The 20,563-nt window shown below is 36.4% G+C and overlaps 1 protein-coding gene across 2 annotated transcripts in view; it reads left to right on the plus strand.

The window, feature by feature from the left end:
* The window catches only part of PNPLA8 (patatin like phospholipase domain containing 8), a 51,936-nt gene extending 33,744 nt beyond the window's left edge, over positions 1-18,192 (plus strand). For both annotated transcript variants that reach the window (XM_003782582.3, XM_003782584.3), the window contains exons 7-10: positions 1,634-1,691; positions 3,631-3,825; positions 13,547-13,742; positions 17,135-18,192. In XM_003782582.3, the coding sequence (XP_003782630.1) occupies positions 1,634-1,691; positions 3,631-3,825; positions 13,547-13,742; positions 17,135-17,409 (724 nt within the window). In that variant the 3' untranslated portion in view covers positions 17,410-18,192. The remainder of the gene's footprint in view (positions 1-1,633; positions 1,692-3,630; positions 3,826-13,546; positions 13,743-17,134) is intronic.
* Positions 18,193-20,563: the final 2,371 nt, after the last annotated feature.

Here is a 20,563-nt window from a genome sequence, read left to right on the forward strand (position 1 = left end):
TAGTGCATAAACACTTACCAAACCTCATTTTATTAAGGGCATGTTTGCTGATGTCCCATCCACCAAAGCCCCTCAAACTGAGGGTCTGTATGGGGAAGGACTACATACAAGGACATGGCCACCAGGAAGTGATTAATCAGGGCCAATATTGTTACATTCTATTATACCTACCTTCTGGCCTGTTTTTGTATAACATATTTTCCCTCATTGTTTATTGAGAGCACTTTCATGGTTTTTTTAATCTATGATAAGGATTTGTATTAGGGGCCATATTTTTAAACTTAGCATCAGTGGAATCTTAGGAATGTTGAGAATTTTATCACATTTTGATGTCTCTCTGAAATAAGCAATTACTATTTCTAACTTGTGTTTGGAATGTGTATTTGTAACTTTATTCATTAAAGCATTCTAGCTCTTTTGATAACATTAAGACTTAATAAATGTGGCTCGGCGCCTGTGGCTCAAGCGGCTAAGGCGCCAGCCACATACACCGAAGGTGGCGGGTTCGTATCCCCAGCCTGGGCCCGCCAAACAACAATGATGGCTGCAACCAAAAAAATGGCCAGGTGTTGTGGCAGGCACCTGTGGTCCCAGCTACTTGGGAGGCTGAGGCAGGAGACTTGCTTGAAAGCAATATGCTCCTAGGATTTTGCTCCAGTTTTATATTAAGAGTTCTATTGAAAGATAAAGACCCTTAGAAGAATAAAATTGCATTGATCATCATGCAGAAGACATGTTTAGATCTGGAAAGATGAAAGATTTTGTCTATTTTGGAAAGGATTTTACATTGATATTTATAAAAGCTTATAAAGGGTAGATCACCAAGCAATTTATAAATATTACCTGTAAGTGAAATTCACTAATATTCTAGTGGAGAAACATAAGCATTGTTTGGAATATGTCATTAGAAAAATGGCTTTACTCATGAGGAAGCAACTGTGCTAAAACCATAGTTTTATATTTAATCAGGGGAAAAATATTATATAATTGTTAAGTCTGGAAGAAATCTGCACTGAAATAAAATTCCCTTATTATGGTGCTATGAAAATTGTTACCCCAAGGCAATTTCTAGTTACAGTAATTCAGATGCCAACTCTGATTTTAAAAGTAGTTTTTTTTGATGCCATTGGCTCTCTGTTACCTACCTAAACAAGTTTAAAGTCTGAATGTCCGTATCTGGTTGCTTGGTAAGTCTTAGTAGACCATCTATACTTCTTCAGTCTTGACACAACTCCTTTATCCTGTCTGCAGAACCCTGCAAACAACAGACTTAACTCTGCCTTTGTCCTTTAACCTCTATATGTCATGGCTTTGAATTTATTTTCTTGCTATATTTTAGTGTCTTCCTCAAGCTACCTCATGCATTTTCCCAGTTTCTGTACCCTATATTGATTGCTCTACCTCAGAACTGTAGCTACTTTCAGTTTAAATCACATACTAATAAATAACTACATATTGTTTCATGTACATTAATTGGATTATAAGCCTCCTACAAGAGATTCCTAAGCTTTTTTTGGGGGGTCCTTCCACTCAGACATAGCCATGGACAAATAGTAATTGCACAGTGCATGTTCCCTGGTTGTTAGTTGATGAGATCATTTTTATGTAATTTATCTCTTCTCTTTTAATAAAGGGATAGAATGGGATCTGCACTAATGATTGAAACAGCAAGAAATCCCACCTGTCCTAAGGTAAGCTTAGAGTCTCTTAAATATAACACCTAGTTGGAACTGAAGGTTTGGTGAAAGTATGTATTCTGAGGGCCCTATTATTACGGGTAAACATTCTTAGGAATTTCTTCTAAAATATTAATTCCTTACATAATGGATCATTCTATGAAGATAAAGGATGTGGTTATTAGACCTTTTCTAGATCTAGTAAAAGTGCAACAGAAGTTTAAGAACCTGAAAGACTGGAACTAAAAGTGAGAAGGAATTATTTTGTCATAATTATTTTAATCAAATCTAACAATGTAAGGAAAATTATGGTATTTCCTCCCCTGCCTCACATATACTAAGACTGTCTGGAAAATATCCAGCCATGTATGTCTCAATTTTTCATATGACATGGTTAGATACTTTCTGGACAGCCCTTGTATATAAATACAGTATATACATGTACAGTTACATATTGCTTAACAATGGGGATAATTCTAAGAAATGCATTGTTAGATTCCTTCATGGTCATCCAAACATCCGAGATATACTTGCATAAACCTAGATGCCATAGCCTTCTACACACCAAACCTTTATGCTATAGCCTACTCTCCCTAGGCTACAAACTTGTGCATCTTGTTATTATACTGAATACTGTAGATAATTATGATATAATGGCAGGTAGTTGTGTCTCTCTATATAAAAAAAGGTATAAGTCAGGCATGGTGGCTCACACCTGTTTTCCTAGCATTTTGGGAGGCTGAGGTAGGATGATCATTAGAGGTCAGGAGTATTCCTGGCAGAGGGAGTGGCTTGTATAGGAGTAAGTGAATTCCAGGAACTGAAAGATTGAACATGCCTGAGACACAGAAAGACAAAGTGAGATGAGGCTAGAATGTGGTAGATCAGCCTGCACAGGCTTGAGAGGCCGTGATGAGGGGGTGACTTGGCTCTCTTGGATAGGACCTTAGAATGCACTCTGCACCTCTTGCTTGTTCCCTTGTATCTCCAGGGCTGCTTGTTTCTGTGTTTGCTTGCTTTTGAATCATGAAGCTGTCAATTTTGAATAAAAGAATAGCCACCTCAAAAAGTAATTCATCATGATAAATGGAGCAGCCACCCATACATTGCTTAATTCAACCCTGTCTGTATATACCAGTTACCAAAAGACTCTTCTGGATTTTAGTCTGTGGCCAACTCTTACCCACAGTGGCCCAGAAACACACTTATATTACTCATAAGAATTTGAGATACGACCTTTGTTTATTAATAGCAAAGCTCCTGGCAGGACTTGGCATAGAACACCAACAATTTTAGCCATATTGATACCTTTCAGCCTCTTAAGTTTGTAATGTAGATCATTAACAAAACAGCACATTTTCCATGAATTCAACGGAAATCAATAAATCTGAGATGAGGGATGACTGACATTATAGTTTTTTTAATAAAAATTACCCTGTTACAAAGTTTTAATAACTGTTATGTGAAAGCTCTGATAGTTTGTATAGCGGTACATTTTGGTTTTAGTAAAGTTGAAATACTTTCAAAGATCATAGAAACAAAGATTAATTTGTAAAAATTAGTAAATTTGTATGTTATGAAAATAGTATACTTATTAATCTTTAAGCTGTTTCTGTCATTACTACTGCTATATCAATTGTTACATAAAGGTCTAGAAATATATGCCTTTTGAATATCTTTTTAAGGTAAATAAAGTAGTCAGATGTATTTCTTTTATTATTATTCTCTTGTAATAAATTTTTAAGAATTATCTCAGCCCTGTGTCTGTTGTCCCATAGAGAAATACCTATTTAAAAATACCTGATTCCCTTTGCTCAACATTATTATCTGTGTTACCCATTTATCTTATTGGAAAGAGCCGTGTATTGTTCATTCATACTATTAAATAGTGTTTAATTTCTACAAATCTCAAATATTGCTGCTTACAATAGTATTGTTCATTTAAATTCACTAGGTAGCAGCTGTAAGTACCATAGTAAACAGAGGGATAACACCAAAAGCTTTTGTGTTCAGAAACTATGGTCACTTTCCTGGAATCAACTCTCATTATTTGGGAGGCTGCCAATATAAAATGTGGCAGGCCATTAGAGCCTCATCTGCTGCTCCAGGCTACTTTGCAGAATATGCATTGGGAAATGATCTTCATCAAGTAAGTTGACTTGTATGAATTATCTTTTTAAATTTTGCATGATTAAAAAAATCATTGCTCATTAAATCCTATTGAACTTCAGAGGGATCAACCAAGGAGAAACTCCTCTTCATGTCTTCAGAGATCAAAAGATGTGCAGTTGAAGATATTTTATTGTTTTTTTTCCTTAACAAGTCTTCTAACATGAGAACATATTTTAGGAAAATTTTTTTGTGTGTTTTATATAGAGTGTTTTCTAGCCTATTATGATCATTTTCTTTTTTTGGCCGGGGCTGGGTTTGAACCCGCCACCTCTGGCATATGGGGCCGGTGCCCTACTCCTTTGAGCCACAGGTGCCGCCCTATAATCATTTTATTGATGGAAAAATTAGATAGTATGTATGAGTAGTAGCCTTCCCCACATGATAAAAGTAAAATACAGTGCCTGAAAATGCAAAACCCAGTCTGTTTGACAATTTTGGTGGGCATATTTTGAAGGAGAGGATATAATAATAGTAAATGCTCATTAAATTAGCTGGGTGCCAGACACTTATTTAGTGCTTTGCATGCATTCATTTAATTATTGCTACTTATGAGGTAGAGTTACTTCCATTTACCGATAACTGAAGCCTTCGGAAATGTTAAGTAGCTAGGGAAACAGCTGTTAAGTGACAAGATGTTAGTGTTTTAAATTTATGGTTAAATTATCTGTAATAATTTAGACAAGGTATTTAAAATATAGATTCGTACGATATAACTTTAATATGGTTGTCATGCTCCATCCATGAAGTTATGCCAAGTATAAGGTCTCAAATAGTTGTAACTGCGTTTTCAGACCATGTGTTTCCAGACTTCAAAAGAAGGTACCTCGTTTGCTCTTTACTATTTATCTGAAAGGAAGTTGTTCCAAAGTTTAATTCAGTTTGGTTGACACATATAACAAACCAAAGCAATTCAGTGATTCTTTTTCCCATTTCAGACAGACTCACATTTCTTTTCATGCTTAGCCATTTTTATATTGATGACACAGATAATAATTATTTTGTTTTACTTATTTTGAGCCACAGATTAAAATAACTTACATCATTTTCATGTAAAGCAAATAACCTCATAACTACAAAGACGGAGAACATATTTTCACTCAAATCAATGGCCTTCAGAGAAACAAGCACATTTAATAAGAAATTTAGATGTTAATATAGAGCTAGTAGATGAACAGCTACAAGCCTATGCCAGAGAAAAACACATTTAAATTTAAGAAGGGGGAGGCACGTGGTAAGCTCTCACCTCGCAGGGACAGTGTAGGGGGTATAGAGCACACCTTTGGGTAAAGGGCTCAACTACAACTTGGACTTTACTTACCAAATGCAAACAATGTAATCTAATGGTATGTGCCCTTATATAATCTGAAATTTATAAAAAGAATATTTAGATGGAACCAGAAGTCTAAGCATCGTGTTTCAGTAAATTTTTCTTACTGTATGTTGTCTTCTTCCAAAAACTTGAGGGAAAAAATGGGATTGTTTTTCCCTCTAAAGACACCATGAAAAATTACTAAGAGTATTCTGAGTGAATTATCTTGCTTGCTTAAAGAAAGAAAACATTTGAGCAAAGTTCCTCCTTCTATCCAATGATTCAGAAGTTTTTCCAACTTTAAAACTAAAATGTGGCATCCATTTACTATAACCTCTCATCCCAAATTATTTGAATAATTATATTCAGTTATTACCAGTGCCATTAACTGTCATGTAAGTTACTTCATACCTTTTATACAGTTAGGTAGAGATTAATATTCTGTTTGAGTGGTTATTGAAAGTGCTATAATTAAGAGGTATAAGTATGTGGATAGAGAGATTTCATTTGCCTTTGATTATGAAGAGAAGAATATTATTACAGTATTTATAAGGTGTATTACATGTCTCAGTAAATTGTAGTGGGAAGAATTATTTTTGAGTAGCTTCCAATCTCTCTTCTCTGCCCCAAAAGTAGCCATAATATTTATCTCAAAGTACTTTTTACATAAAAGTATTCCATCTCTTTTTTCATCTCTGCCTTCAAAATTAAATTGTTCTTTCCATAAGAGAAATAATTTGATAAATTAGTTTGTGTAAAGGTTTAAATCAGGTGTCCTTAAACTATGTCCCATGGGCCACATGCGGCCCACCTAGGACATTTATCCGGCCTGCCAGATGTTTTTGCTGCTGCTGCCTGTCCTGCTTAGCAGCCAACTTGTCCCGGGGCCTGCAGTCCGGCCCTTCAACCATCTGAGGGACAGTTAACTGGCCCCTGGTTTAAAAAGTTTGAGGACCTCTGGTTTAGATGATGAATTCAGTATATGTTATTATTCCTCTTAGGCTTTATTTACATTTTAAAATGTTGTAGAACTTACATAAATGTAAATGGAATAAAGAAATTTTATATAAATGTTTCAGATGAGAGTGTTTTTATCAGAAAGAGTCTATGCAGCACCTGCCATATTATGCCAGTTTCAGGCTACAACTAATAATTTTATCCTAAATGGACAGGAATGTGGTGAGTGTTTACTCACCACCAGGCACTATGCTAGCCAAGAAGGGCATAAAGGTTTAGTAATGTCATATTGCTCTCACTTGGTGCCTCCTGCCCTCAAATAGCTCATACAAAAGAATATAACCAGTTGTAGAATGAAATGGTAAATCCAATAATAGAAATACATACAGGATTAAGAAGTAGTGTAGATGGAATTTAGTCTGTCAGTGTCAGCTTCACAAAGAAGTCATCATCAGAGCTGATGTATAAAGAATGAGTAGTTGATTAGAAATTGAATGGGGAGGGGAGAGTGCTGGATATAATTAATGTCACTGAATTCTACCCTGAAAAATCATTAAAATAGCAAATTTTGCATTATATTTAATTTACCACAATCAAATCAAATTTAAAAAACCAAGGAAAAAAGTATGAAACTGAGATGACTAAGAGGCATTGACATTATCCAGTAGTTATTTTCTGGTGGGTGCTCTGATTTATGATTTGAGATATTAAACACATTAAGATTAATGGAAAGTATCTTGGGCTCATACTCATGTATACTGTACTGTAGTTAAAACACAATCTGTGTCTTCTTCTAAGAGATAATTAGCAAATTATTAAATTAGTTCATTTTTCAAGTTTATTTTACCTCAGCACCTAGCAGTATACCTGCCATATACCAAGACTACAATAAATAACTCCAAATATGAATACCTGAATGAATGGAAAGTCTGCAGGAAATACCATACACAGAACATTGGCCCAGTAACCTACTGATGGAAGAGGCGTCGCTAAGAGTAGGTTATGAGGAGAGCTTAAGGGATGGTAAGCCTCCCCACCAGATTAGAGGGAGTGCCAAAATTCTTAACTGCTGTACTTCTTTGACTAAAAATAAGTAAAGTTTAAGAAATAAGAATTTACTTTGAAAAAAGCCTAGTGAAACTGCTCAAAATCTAGCAGTTTTTTGCTTTGAGGTTGATTTTGCAATTATCATTTCTTGCTAAACTTTGCTTGCCCTTTCATCCTATAGAATTTAAAATAAAAATACTTTAATAAAAGGATAACTTTTAATGAATTAAAAATTAAATGTTACCTACATCAGGAGAAGGATATCATTCTAATGTCTTATAAATTGAAAACAAAAAATTGAAAGGATTAAATTACAGTTTATACTTGAGCAAGCCTTGAGGAAATAACTTTATTATCACCAACATTTAAGGGTTCTACGTAGATTTCTACGAAGTTAAGCTATACAAATACCAGCCAATTTATGATTTTCAATAAATTTATAAAAACAGCTGAATTTAAAAATAGTTTCTAACACCTGATGAATGGATAACCTATGGTGTATCTGTACATTAGAGTATACTCAGCAATGAAAAGGAATGGGTTATTAACATTCACAGTGATACGGATGAATCGCAGAAGCATATTCTAAGCGAAAGAAACCCAGGAAAAGACTCTCTACTTGTCTGATCCCATTTATTTTGATAGCAAAGTGCATTGTGTGGCCTTGGAGAATAGATGGATAAATAGGATTTTTGAAGATAAGAAGATGGAGGAACTGAGATTCTAAGGTATTATAAAGATGAAATCACATCTGAAAAGACTTTAGTGAGAAAGGATGTGTGTGGACCAGATGTTGTCTTAATTTGTTGAGTGAAGAAGACTGATTGGAGATTGATATGACAATAGTGGTGAGGCAGTGGTGAATATAACTGAATAGCAGAGTCTTTAAAAAGCAGGAATTTTCCAAGCAGATTTGGACTAATAGTTTAGAATAAACACTAAAGAACAAATAATACTCACACAGCCCCAACCCTCAGAGACATAAGCTATGAGGGAAATGACTACCAAGGAAGCTTATCAGGAGAAAGCCACATTCCTGTTAAGACAAAGAGACCACTGGAGGTGAGGTTACATTAGGAGTTTAACTGGGGAACAGTTTACAGAACACAGCGGAAGGGTTTAGGATGTGGGGGAAGAGTGGAAGACTGTATCATTAGCAAGGAAGCCCCCAAAAAGTGAACACCATTATGGGATAAAGGCACAGTGGAGTTTAGAATGACATGTGAATTTAGCCCTTACTGGTTCTTTGAGAAAAATGGTCCAAGAGGCCAGAAAATCTTGCCCCATTCTCTGTAGTGATCAGTTTCAGAGATAAAGTTTCGGTTCACCTGCTCCACATTTAGCACACACAAGGAGACCAGTCCCTAAAACTGCAGTCACAGTAGCTGTTTGGCCTGGCCCGGAGTAGGTAGGTAGGTGGTCATGTAAGTGGTCGTGAATGCCAAGCAATCTGCATGGCATCGGAGAAGGCCTTCTTCCTCCAGTCTCACCTTGCTCCCTGGTGCAAGACGATGTTTTGTTTAGTTTTTTCATCTTTGGTGCATGTTCTCCGCCACTCTACTTTGAGGTTGGGAGTGATAAGCATTTAATTACAGTACCGAGATGTACTCTGAAAATTCAGTCTATTAAATCCATAACAAAGATAAACATAAAACAGTTTGTGTACTGCTCTTTCCTTACTCTGTTGCTGATACAGATTACTCTCTTCCTGATCCCAGACAAGGGAGAGAGGCTTCATCATTATTATTAGGACAGCTCCTGCCAGGCAGGTGGCAGACAAAGTGAGTCATTTGCTTTTTGGTATTTTTCTTTGTTTGTTTCTATACCAGACCTGGGCTATCCATAAACCAGCTTTCTTTAATCTTTAGGTTTTTAGAGACCATATCAACTTGGGCACATCTCAGCCACAAGGAGATGTTTATGGAAAGAACCAAAGACTAGAAATATGGTGGGCTTATGAATAAATGTGTCTCTATTGACAAAAGTAACTGCTTTTTTTGAGACAGAGTTACACTTTGTCACCCTCAGTAGGGTGCTCTGGTGGCACAGCTCACAGCAACCTCCAGCTCTTGGGCTTAGGGTATTCTCTTGCCTCAGCCTCCCAAGTAGCTGGGACTACAGGTGCCCACCACAATGCCCAGCTATTTTTTTTTATTGTTGCAGTTTGGCCAGGGCTGGGTTTGAACCAGGCACCCTCGGTATATGGGGCCAGCACCCTACCCACTGAGCACCCTAGGTATATGGGGCGGCGCCCCTCTGTTTGTTTGTTTGTTGAAGAATAACCATTTCTGGCTCGGTGCCTGTGGCTGAAGTGGCTAAGGCACCACCCACGTACACCTAAGGTGGTGGGTTCAAATCCAGCCTGGGCCCACCAAACAACAATGACAGCTGCAACCAAAAAAAATAGCCAGGCGTTGTAGCGGGCGCCTGTGGTCCCAGCTATTTGGGAGACTGAGGCAGGAGACTTGCTTGAGCCCAGGAGTTGGAGGTTGCTGTGAGCTGTGATGCCACAGCACTCTACCCAGGGGGATAGCTTGAGGCTCTGTCTCAAAAAATAAAAAAAAATAACCTTTTCTCATGAAAGTTGCAGTGTGGAAAACTAAGACATATTCTTTTGAAGAAATGTCGTTAGAGAGTGGTGGAGATTTAGCAACTGAAGAGAGGTAGAGATTGGATTGGAAGTGGCACCAAAGAACCCATACTAAAATAGAGAATAGAGCAAGCAATAAAAAGATGCAGTCCAATTACTTTCCTGAGAGCTGACACTCTGTGCGTCCTTATTAACTCAAATATATCACAATGCTACCACCCATTGGTATTGAATGACATGTGCCATTGTAAAGCTCCATTCCCCTCAGACTGGCTGTTCTATAACTAAAAAGCCAGTTAACTTTCACTGGGAAGCATGGTTAGTATTTTGGAACTTTTTTTTTTTTTTTTTTTTTTGCTGTTTTTGGCCGGGGCTGGGTTTGAACCCGCCGCCTTAAGTATATGGGGCCGGCACCCTACTCCTTTGAGCCACAGGCGCCGCCCTTTTGGACCATTTTTACATAACTGCCTTCTAGGATGATCACACTGGTCCAACCAGAGTATTATTTAAAATAAATATTTTTGAGAAAGTTTTTATAATCCTAGAAATTTGCACAATAAATACTACCATTCCCCCTAAGATAACTGGGCACAAATTTGTGAAAAGATGAAGAATATTTCTCCTTCACGTTCCATAAGAAACTTTAGTAACAATAGTATAATTCACTAGTAGGACAAAGTCCTACATGATGTTTTTAATAGGGCCTTCAAGCCCAAGCCCACTAATGGTGGGGTAAACGATTTTCCACAAGAAAAGAAAAACTACGTAGAAGAATCAATTATACTCATATATGCAAGCAATGAATAGTTGGAAATCAAAATTTTAACAAAAAGCAGTATTGTTTCTAATAGCTTCAAAAAATCAAATACTTAGGCATAAATCTAACAAAAATATACAGAATCTGCATATAGAAAGCAACAGAATACTGATGGAGATAAAAGAAGCCCCAAAGTCATATCATGATTTGAAGATGCAGCATGATAAAGATGTCAGTTATCCTCAAAGTGACCTATAAATATAATGTGATACCAATTAAAACTATAGTAGGATTTAAGTTATCCAAATAGTTTCTAAAATGTATTTCGAAGGGCAGAGGAATTAGAATAGCTAAAACAATTTCAACAGATAATCAAGTTTGGAGGCATCGACACACTCAATAAACTTAACTATAAAGATACAGTAATCATGATAGTGTATTTGCATTAAGACGCGTGTATACACACACACTCTCACGCATATGAAACAGAATAGAGTCCAGAAATAGATCTGTACATATATGGCCATTCAAACTTTGACAGAGATACAAAAGCAATTCAATGGAGAAAGGACAGTCTTCAATAAACTATGTTGAAACAACTTGTCATATCTCTCTCTCTCTCCCTCTCCCTCCCACCCCCCCCCAAAAAACCCCTTGGCTTAAACCTCACACTTTATATATAAAGATAATTCAAAGTGAATCACAGCTCTAAATGTAAAACAAAACTATAAATCTTTTAGAAGAAAAAATAGAAAAGAAACTTTATGACCTGGGGTTAGGTAAAAAACTTCTTAGAATTATACTGAAATCATCATTCATTAAAGAAAAAAATGATACATAGTACTTCATCAAGATTAAAAATGGCTAAGCTCTTCAATAGATACTCGACCACAGGATAAAAGAACGGCAGATAAGGATGTGAAATATCAGCATCAGTAGGCATTAGGGAAATGCAAAGTAAAACCATCAGGAAATACCATCACACAACTGTTAGCCCAGCCAACATAAAAAGTACAGTACAAAATGTTGCTAGTATTGTATTTCACACACTGCTGGTAGGAATGCAAAATGGACACTTTATGAAAGTTTTGGCAACAGGGCATGGTGGCTCACACCTGTAATCCCAGCACTCTGGGAAGCCGAGGCAGGTGGATGGGTGGATTGCCGGAGTTCATGGGTTCGAGACCAGCCTGAGCAAGAGTGAGATCCCGGTTTTTTAAAAAAATAGCCAGGTGTTGTGGTGGGTGCCTGAAGTCCCAGCTCCTTGGGAGGCTGAGGCAAGAGGATCTCTAGAGCTCAAGAGTATGAGGTTCTGTAAGCTATAACACCACGGCACTCCACTCTGCTTCAAAAAAAAAAAAAGAAAAGGTTTTGGCAGTTTCTTTAAAGCTAAATGTACAATTGACATATACTTCCACAGTTCCACTTTTGGGTATTTACTCTAGAATAATGAAAAACTATGTCCACACAAAACCTGTCCTCAGATGTTTATGGCAGCTTAATCTGTGATAGCCAAATGCTGGAAACAACCCAGAGGTCCTACAGTAGACGAATGGATAAACGAACTGTGTGGTGCGTTCACAGTCAGTAGTAACGAGAAACATTGATAACCTGCAGCAAGTTGGATTCATCTCAGAGACGCACTGAGAAAGAGAAGGCACTTCCAGAAGGTTCCATACTATAGTATTCCATTTCTATGTTCTAAGTCAGAACAGATCAGTGGTTGTCAGAGGTTGTGGGTGGGAGGAAGATAGGCCTTACAAAAGCATGGAGTGAGGGAACTGTGTAGCCTGATTGTGTAGTGGCTCCATGGATCTGTATGTACGTTAAAATTCATGGAACTATACATCAGAAAAGGTCACTTTACTGCATAATCTTAAAAATCAAGATATTTTTTGGGCCGGTGCCTGTGGCTCAAAGAGTAGGGCGCCGGCCCCATATGCTGCAGGTGGTGGGTTCAAACCCAGCCCCAGCCAAAAACTGCAAAAAAAAAAAAATAAAATATTTTTAATTTTTATTACAAGGTAGTATGTATCACATTACTGAAAGTGTTCAAGAATTCTATCAAAAACTTTTTTATGGCTATATGTAGAAGTTTGAACCAGGGGAATTCCAAGGTCGTTAGAATTCTTAGCAATGAAGAATTCCAAGGGAGAAGCCAAGACGTCAGTGACATCAAAAGTCATTTGAGTTTATTTAGGTCGTTTAACTGGGAAGCAGGAAGCATCTTTCTTTGTACTCAGCAGATGGTTAACTGGCACGGAGGGGAGCTCTACAAGGAAAAGTTGGCTCTTCAGCTTTTTAAAATAAGACATATTTCCTTAGATTTTAAATATATTAGTGATGTAATATATTTTAATATAGTTCTGCAATGAGTTTTATTACAATTTGATCATGATTTCATCTATTTTTATTCTACTAAACTTTTAAAGTACCCTATCTGCATATTTTACCTTCCTTTTATTTTAGGAGTTCTTCAAAATAATATTGATTATTGATAAATGTTTAGAAATAAAGTTTTACTTTGTATTATGTATACATCATAATGAATATGATGCTTTGAAATTGTATTGTTAATTAAACTATTATTTAACTATTTGACTTGTGAGAAAAGGACAAATTTTAATTATTTAGAACTACATTTCTTTTCTGTTAGGCTTTATATAGGATCTGTATCAATCAGTAAATAAGAATAATGTGTCTTTGAAAAGTAATTCAGTGAATTTCAATGTTTTTGAGCAAGATATGCAAAGCAGTCCAAGTAGTTCAAAGGACTTTCCTAATAGGAAAGAAATCTTAATAAGAAATTTCTTCATGAGACCAGTGAGTTACCATAAAATTTGTTTTTGCAGCTGTAATATATAAAAGAAATTCACTTTAAAGGAACCAGTTGTTATTAAATAATTTGTTTGGCTTATTCTCTGTGAGCTTTCCCTATGATTAAATGTCACACTGTTTAAACTACATGTTTTGTTTTCATATTTATAAAATGCAATTTCACTTTTAAGGGTTTGCTTTTTTTAACTTGTATTTCCCAGGATGGAGGTTTGCTTTTGAATAACCCTTCAGCCTTAGCAATGCATGAGTGTAAATGTCTTTGGCCAGACGTCCCGTTAGAGTGCATAGTATCCCTGGGCACTGGACGTTATGAGAGTGACGTGAGAAACACCGCAACACACACAAGCTTGAAAACCAAACTTTCTAACGTTATCAACAGTGCTACAGATACAGAAGGTTAGTCTGTGTGTTCACAACTTTAAAACACTCCAACTTTTAGCATTTTAACAGTTTTTGGTAGAATATGCCGATCCTAACTGCAGAAGAATATGATCGTCTGTGGTGTGGGCTGAGGAAACACATGGGAGCAAGTATTGCGTTTTCCTTTCTCACTCATTTCTGTTAAGTGACCCTAGAACAGAGACTGTTCTCCATGTAGGAGCTGGTGCTACCTTATTCTTCTTAGAGATTGAATCTCAAGCAGTGGTAGCACAAAATCTTGGTTAGAGACTTAAGCCAGTTAAGAAAGGGAAAAGCAACGAAAGAAGTCAGATTGGCACAAATATGCACATGATAACAGATAATTAGGGTAATGGAATTCAATGATTTGGTAATCTGAAGGCAGAGAAAATTCTTCCACTTTTGCTGTCCCCTAGAATATAGTCTTCATACAAAGGCGAAAAGTGATCCTTAAAATTAAAGCATGTCTTTCCCTTTCTTAAAACCTCAGGCTTTATATCACACTTGGAACAAAATCCAAAAGCCTCATTCACGGAAGTTTATCAGGTCCTTTAAATCCTAGCTTTTGAATACCTCCCTTTCCCTCTTTTATTATGTCCCAAAGCAAGTTCAGCCACACTTTAATTCTCTCTGTTCCTCAGATTTGCTGAGAGCTCTCCTGCCTCAGCATCTGTGGTTGCTCTCCTCTCTCTCTCTCCAGGTCTCTGATGAAGCATCACTTTGTCTGAGAAACCTCACCTGACCACTTTTCCACTTCTCTCAAATCCCGTATTCTGCTTCCTTCTTTTTTTTTCCTCCTAAAGCATTTATCACGTTATGAATATATTATAGTGCATGTTTGCTTGTTTATTTGCATATTATCTCCCTGTCCCACAAGAATACCAGACAAAGCTTCCCCATTTTACTTTCTTTTTTTTACTCTTTTTAAATTTTTTTTATTAAGTCATTTGTACATAGATCATGAATACATTTATACCATTATTCCCCATTGTACTTTGACTTATCTAGTTGACTCTTGATTCCAGTGCCTGACACAGTAGGCATTCAGTGACTATGTGTTGAATTTCTACTTTTGGCCTTGAAGTTTAGATCTTCTCACTTTATTGTTTTATTTTAAGTCTCGCATGAAATCTACTATCAATTTTTTTTAAAACTTTTTAACAGCCCTTGCTTTTGAATCTCATTCTTTCCATGTCGGAATGTTACTGGCTCAGTCGTTAACCTATGTGGGGATCTTAAAATTTCCCACTAAGGACTTTTATTCACTAATTGATAATCCAAGAAAAGATATACCAAATCTTTCACTATCTGGAATTATGTCAAATCAAGAAAATATTCTTTCCCCCCCAGCTTTAATGAGTTCTGATGGACACATTAAAAAGTAGAATATATTTAAGGTGTCCTGCAAAGTATTTTGATATAGGTATACCTTGTGTCACCCGCTAATTAGCATATTGACCACCTGACATAGCTAGGTGGTCAATGTGTGTATGTTGTGTGTATGTTGGGAGGACGTCCAGTACAGTGGTTTTATTGGAAGTATTAGATAGTACCAAAAATACACAAACCAAAAAAGAAGAAAAATCGGTAAATTCACTTCAAATCATAATTTTTTTGAGATACTTTTAAAATAAAATAAAAATGCAAGCCCTAGGATCAAAGAAAATATTTGTAAAACATATATGTGATCCATTATCAGATCTAAATATGTAATCAGATGCAAAATATATAGAGAATTCTTAAATATCCTATGTGTGTATATGTAGAATATATAAAGAACACAGGCAAGTCAGTGAAAAAAAGGAGCAAAAGATTTGAACAGATACTTTGTTGAAGAGATACAAATGATGAAAATTGATACCACACACACCCACCACAATTGCTTAAGTTAAAACAGATAATACAAAGTTTTGGCAAAGAGATGGTGCGGTAGTAGGAACTCGAATATGTTATGCCTGGGATTCAAAATGGTGCATCTACCTTGGAAGACAGTGTGGTAGCTTAAAAAAAAAATACACTTTTTACCATATGAAACAGCAATGTCATCCCTAGATTTTTACTCAAAGGAAATGGAATCATAAAGCCACACAAAGACTTATGTGTAATTGTTAATAGTTGGAAGGTGGTGATGATTATGATTATTTTTTAAATTAATTTATTCTTTAATTGTTGAGGAACCATTGAGGATACAATGAGCCAGGTTATACTGTTTGTGTTTGCTGGGTAAAGTCTCTCTATTAATAGTGTCCCGCCTTCAAGAGGTGTGTCACATACCATGGCCCCCACATCCCCTCCCCCTTCCTTTTCTCCCCCTCCCCCTCCTCCCACCATGTACTAGCATCATTTGCCCTCATAGATTATGATTATTGTTATTATTGGAAATAGGGTCTTGCTCTGTATCCCAGGCTGGAGTACAGTGGCAGGATCATAGTTCACTATAATCTTGAACTCCTGGGTTCAAGTGATCCTCCCACCTCAGCCTCCTAAGTAGCTAAGAATATAGGTACGTACCACCACACCTGGCTATTTTTTAAAGTTTTTGTAGAGACAGGATCTCACTGTGTTGCCAAGACTGGTCTTAAACTCCTGACCTCAAGCAATTCTCCTGCCCATGGCTCCCAAATTTCTAGGATTGCAGGCATAAGTCACCATACCTGGATCTGTGGTAGGATTATTTCTAATAGTGAAAAACTGAAGATAGCCAGACCAGAACTGGAGAGAACAAATTGTGTTGTATGTATACCATGGACTACTACTCAGAAAAAAAAGAAAGGAACTATTTTTATATGCTACAATGTGGATGAATCTCAAAAACATTTTGCTAAGTGAAAGAAGAACTATATACTTGTGATTCTATGGGTATGGATTCTATCTACAAAAGTCAAAGGGTAAGGGAGGGCCAACTATAAAGAAATTTGAAGGCGCTCTTTCTAGTGATGGGAATGCTCTGTGTCGTGATCGTTGTGGTAATTACACGGGTGTATACATTTGTCAAAACTTGTCAAATGATAATTAAGATTGGTGAATTGGTTGGCATATAAATTAGACCTCAATAAAGATGATACCAAAAAACTTAAAATAAATAAAGGTTAAAAGGCATATCAGTCATGGCGGACTGTCAGACCAAAAGCACAGAGACAAGAACAAGTATCCTAATTTAGCAGCATAATATGAAGTATTTTGGAAGGTGACTTTCATTTTGTAGTTGTATGCATTACAGATTCCTTACTCCTGTTATTAGTTTGAGTAAGGAAAAAAGCAAGTCTTCATAATGAGCCTAAAAGAAGATAGTTTGAAATAAAGGTAAAATTAATAGATCGTTGCAGAATAACTCACCTTTCCTCTCTTTTTTTTAATCTACCTTATCCCCTCCATTTTTGTTTTAACAGAAGTCCATATAATGCTTGATGGTCTGTTACCTCCTGACACCTATTTCAGATTCAATCCTGTAATGTGTGAAAACATACCTCTAGATGAAAGTCGAAATGAAAAGCTGGATCAGCTGCAGTTGGAAGGGATGAAGTACATAGAAAGAAATGAACCCAAAATGAAAAAAGTTGCGAAAATATTAAGTCAAGAAAAAACAACTCTGCAGAAAATTAATGATTGGTTAAAATTAAAAACTGACATGTATGAAGGCCTTCCATTCTTTTCAAAATTGTGATGAGTATGTGTATACTTTCTCATAAATGAAGGTCTATTCAGGACATACACCAGATTCAATGAGGAATTTGGGGATTCGACATGAGTAGAGTTTGAAGTACCTAAGAATTCTGGAGAATCTTGAAAAAGACGGTGCTTCAGCTAGCTTGCACAGTACAGAGGATGTGCTTGGTTACAGAATTCATGTGGGAATTAGGTTTTTCAGATGTTAATAATTAACTAAACTTTAAGAATCTTATTATTGTGCAAGTTGGTTTTAGTAGATATTAGTGTTATATTGTTTGATGTTTGAAAATTTATTAATATATGTGCCAAACAAGAAACTGAAAACTATTCATAGTCTCCTTTTATTTTTGCTGTAGTCATCATAATCATGTTGAATTTATGTGATCATTGATTTTATTTCACGTGGAAAGCTAATTTCTTAAATTTACATTATTTAATGTTTTCACTAGCTACATTCCACAATCCACATGCCATCTTTTAATGTAATTTCACCTAAAAAGATGCAGAAAAATGGAATTTTCTCTACTGCTTTTACATTTGAAATATGAAAGAACCAAATACAATTTTCTATTCAAAATTTGCTTATTTTAACGTCATTTCGTTTAAAAAAAAAAAAAAAAGCGAGGTTCTAATCACCCACTCTTTTTCCCCTGAAATTTCAAGATAATGCTGTGTGTTAACTTTTATAGCTCTAGCTCTGGCTTATCATTTCCTGTTACAAAATTGTTTGAATTTACTGGGAAAATATTCATATCATTAATAAAAAGTGTTGAAATAATCTGTTGTTAAAAAGCTAATATCATTTTAAAATTAATTATGCATAATATAGCTCCCATTTCTTTGTAGCATTTGAATATATTTGTCAACAGTGTGATTAAAAAAAATTAGGCTTCTTTTACCTTATTAATTCCTTTGAACTGTCTGGATTTTATAGAAGTTAATGACATACGCACCTCCCTGAAACACTGTTTATGGCAAACAAACTCATCTTTGTTGTGTTATCTGTCATGTAAATCCCTACTTCATGTAAAATGAAACGAAGGTAAGTGCCCTTTCTGTCAACATATAAACTAAAGCGAAACCCCTGTTTATCATAGGGGCTCCTTTGCACTGCTCATTCACAGAGGCAGTGAGATGTGGTCCAGAGAGTGCAGGTGGGAGTTGAGAGTCTGGATACTAATCCTGGCTCTGCCGCAAAGTCCTTTTGTTTGTGACCTTGAAGAAGTTGGACAATGTCTCTAGGGCTTCGGAAATTTCATCTATAACGTGAAGAAAGCTACCTCTAAAAATTACATGGTTTTTAGACATAGTGTTAAGTAAACAAACTATTAGTGATTCCTAAAGATACTATAACATGGTTCTTTCAGACATTAAGATGCAATGAGAACAACTTGTAAGAAAAATACAAATAATAGTAAAGCAGACTATTTCAGGGAGGTCTTTATAATAAAGCCAATTTTAAGACTGGTAATATTTATGCACATTACATATTTGCACCTTACTGTAAGGCAAATCTTGGCCTGAACTGATGCAGTTCATCTCTTCTATAACTGAAGTTAATTCTGCCCCTTGTTTGTGGTTGACTGATCGTTTCCCTCATAAACACACAATACATAGGTGAGCTCTGGGCAAAGCTTGTCTTTAATCACATAGCATGGCACGGAAGCCCGTGCCCACGTCCCTGTCCCTGTTTCTTCAGCTCTTTTCACTCCAACAAAAGGCCCCTCCAGTTATGTGGTGCACCAGTTTTTAGTCATTCTTTGTTCCCATTTGTACTTCAGATTGGTTATCTGGAGAACTGCAGTTCACCTGAGATAACCCTGGTTTTATAACAAGGCCAACGCTTTCTTTGTTCAAAAGCAACCCAGAAAGTACATTCTGCAAATGTGCACGATATAGAAAGAGATGTGAATTTTCAGCCTTCTGCAGGTGAAATATCTGCCCTTTTCAAATAAGCAAAAAAGGCAGAATCGTCTATTTTATGAAATGTATTAAATTCCTCAACACATCAGTTATATCTTAAAAATATGAATACAATACTTTTGATGCTCAGGCTTTCCTGAGTGTTTCAGAAGTCTTATTTCTGTAATAAATGGTGTACTCGCAATATTTCAGTACACTTCTTGCACAGATATTATTCTTTATTAGAAATGGTACTTCAGATGGGGTTGTCCCTAGAGGCACAAGGACAGGACAGGATTTCCCTCAGAGGGCAGAGAGAGCCCTGCCTGGCTCATAATTACACTGTGCACTTCTTCCCCTCCTGCACCACATTTTTATCTGGGCGAAAGATGTCAAAGGAATCTTTTGAGAGGGAAAGAAAATACAAAAAGCCAGCATGAGGATAGAGGAGAATTCTACAACTTAACTGTTTTGGTGATGGGGGGAGGGACTGCCTTTGACCTTTATTCCCCAGCAGCTAGTGACAGCTGCCCCTCCTTTCACTTCTGAGAGAGCTGCTGATCACTTGGAGTAGCTAGGCCCCTCAGAGTTTGAAGCTCAGAATTTTACCTAACCTGCTGTGTCCTAGGGATAATTCTAGTCACAGTAAGCATCAGTGCCAGTACTGTGACTAACAGTACTAACATTCGAGTGCTTAGTAAAGAACCAATGGGCTGAGCAGGTTACATGGATTAGCACATTTAATTGTCAAAATAAACCTATGAAGTGAATATCATTATTACCCCCCTTCAAATGCCAACATTTCTCCCTTTCAGAAACTAAATTATCCACCCAGAATGCAAGTAATGAATTTCTTCCAGAAGAAATGGAAGGTATACAGTTAGGATGCAGAAGCTGTTTGTAAAATTCCATTCTGGTACAGTCCCAACAGGAATTCTTTTTACACTCAATGCTCTTTGTGCTTCTTTTTTATTTTTTTGCCAAGTTTAAATACAACCAAACCGTTCACTTAATCTCACTATTTTGGAACAAATCTGTGGCAATTACTCTTCGGTGACTAGGAGATAGGAAGGAGGGGGATCACATTTAAAAAAAAAAAAAACCCAGTTTGTTCTGTTCCTGGCAAGAGCTATTCACCATCCAAAAAACATTCATAGAGTACAGATGTCCCAGACTAAACTGTTTGCATGTGTTGGTCCAAGAGTTTGATAAATGTGTCCTCTCTCAGAACTCACACTAATTGCTTT

This window comes from Otolemur garnettii, unplaced genomic scaffold (genome assembly GCF_000181295.1).
Source record: "Otolemur garnettii isolate 467f Iridium unplaced genomic scaffold, OtoGar3 scaffold00005, whole genome shotgun sequence".
Lineage (NCBI taxonomy): Eukaryota > Metazoa > Chordata > Mammalia > Primates > Galagidae > Otolemur > Otolemur garnettii.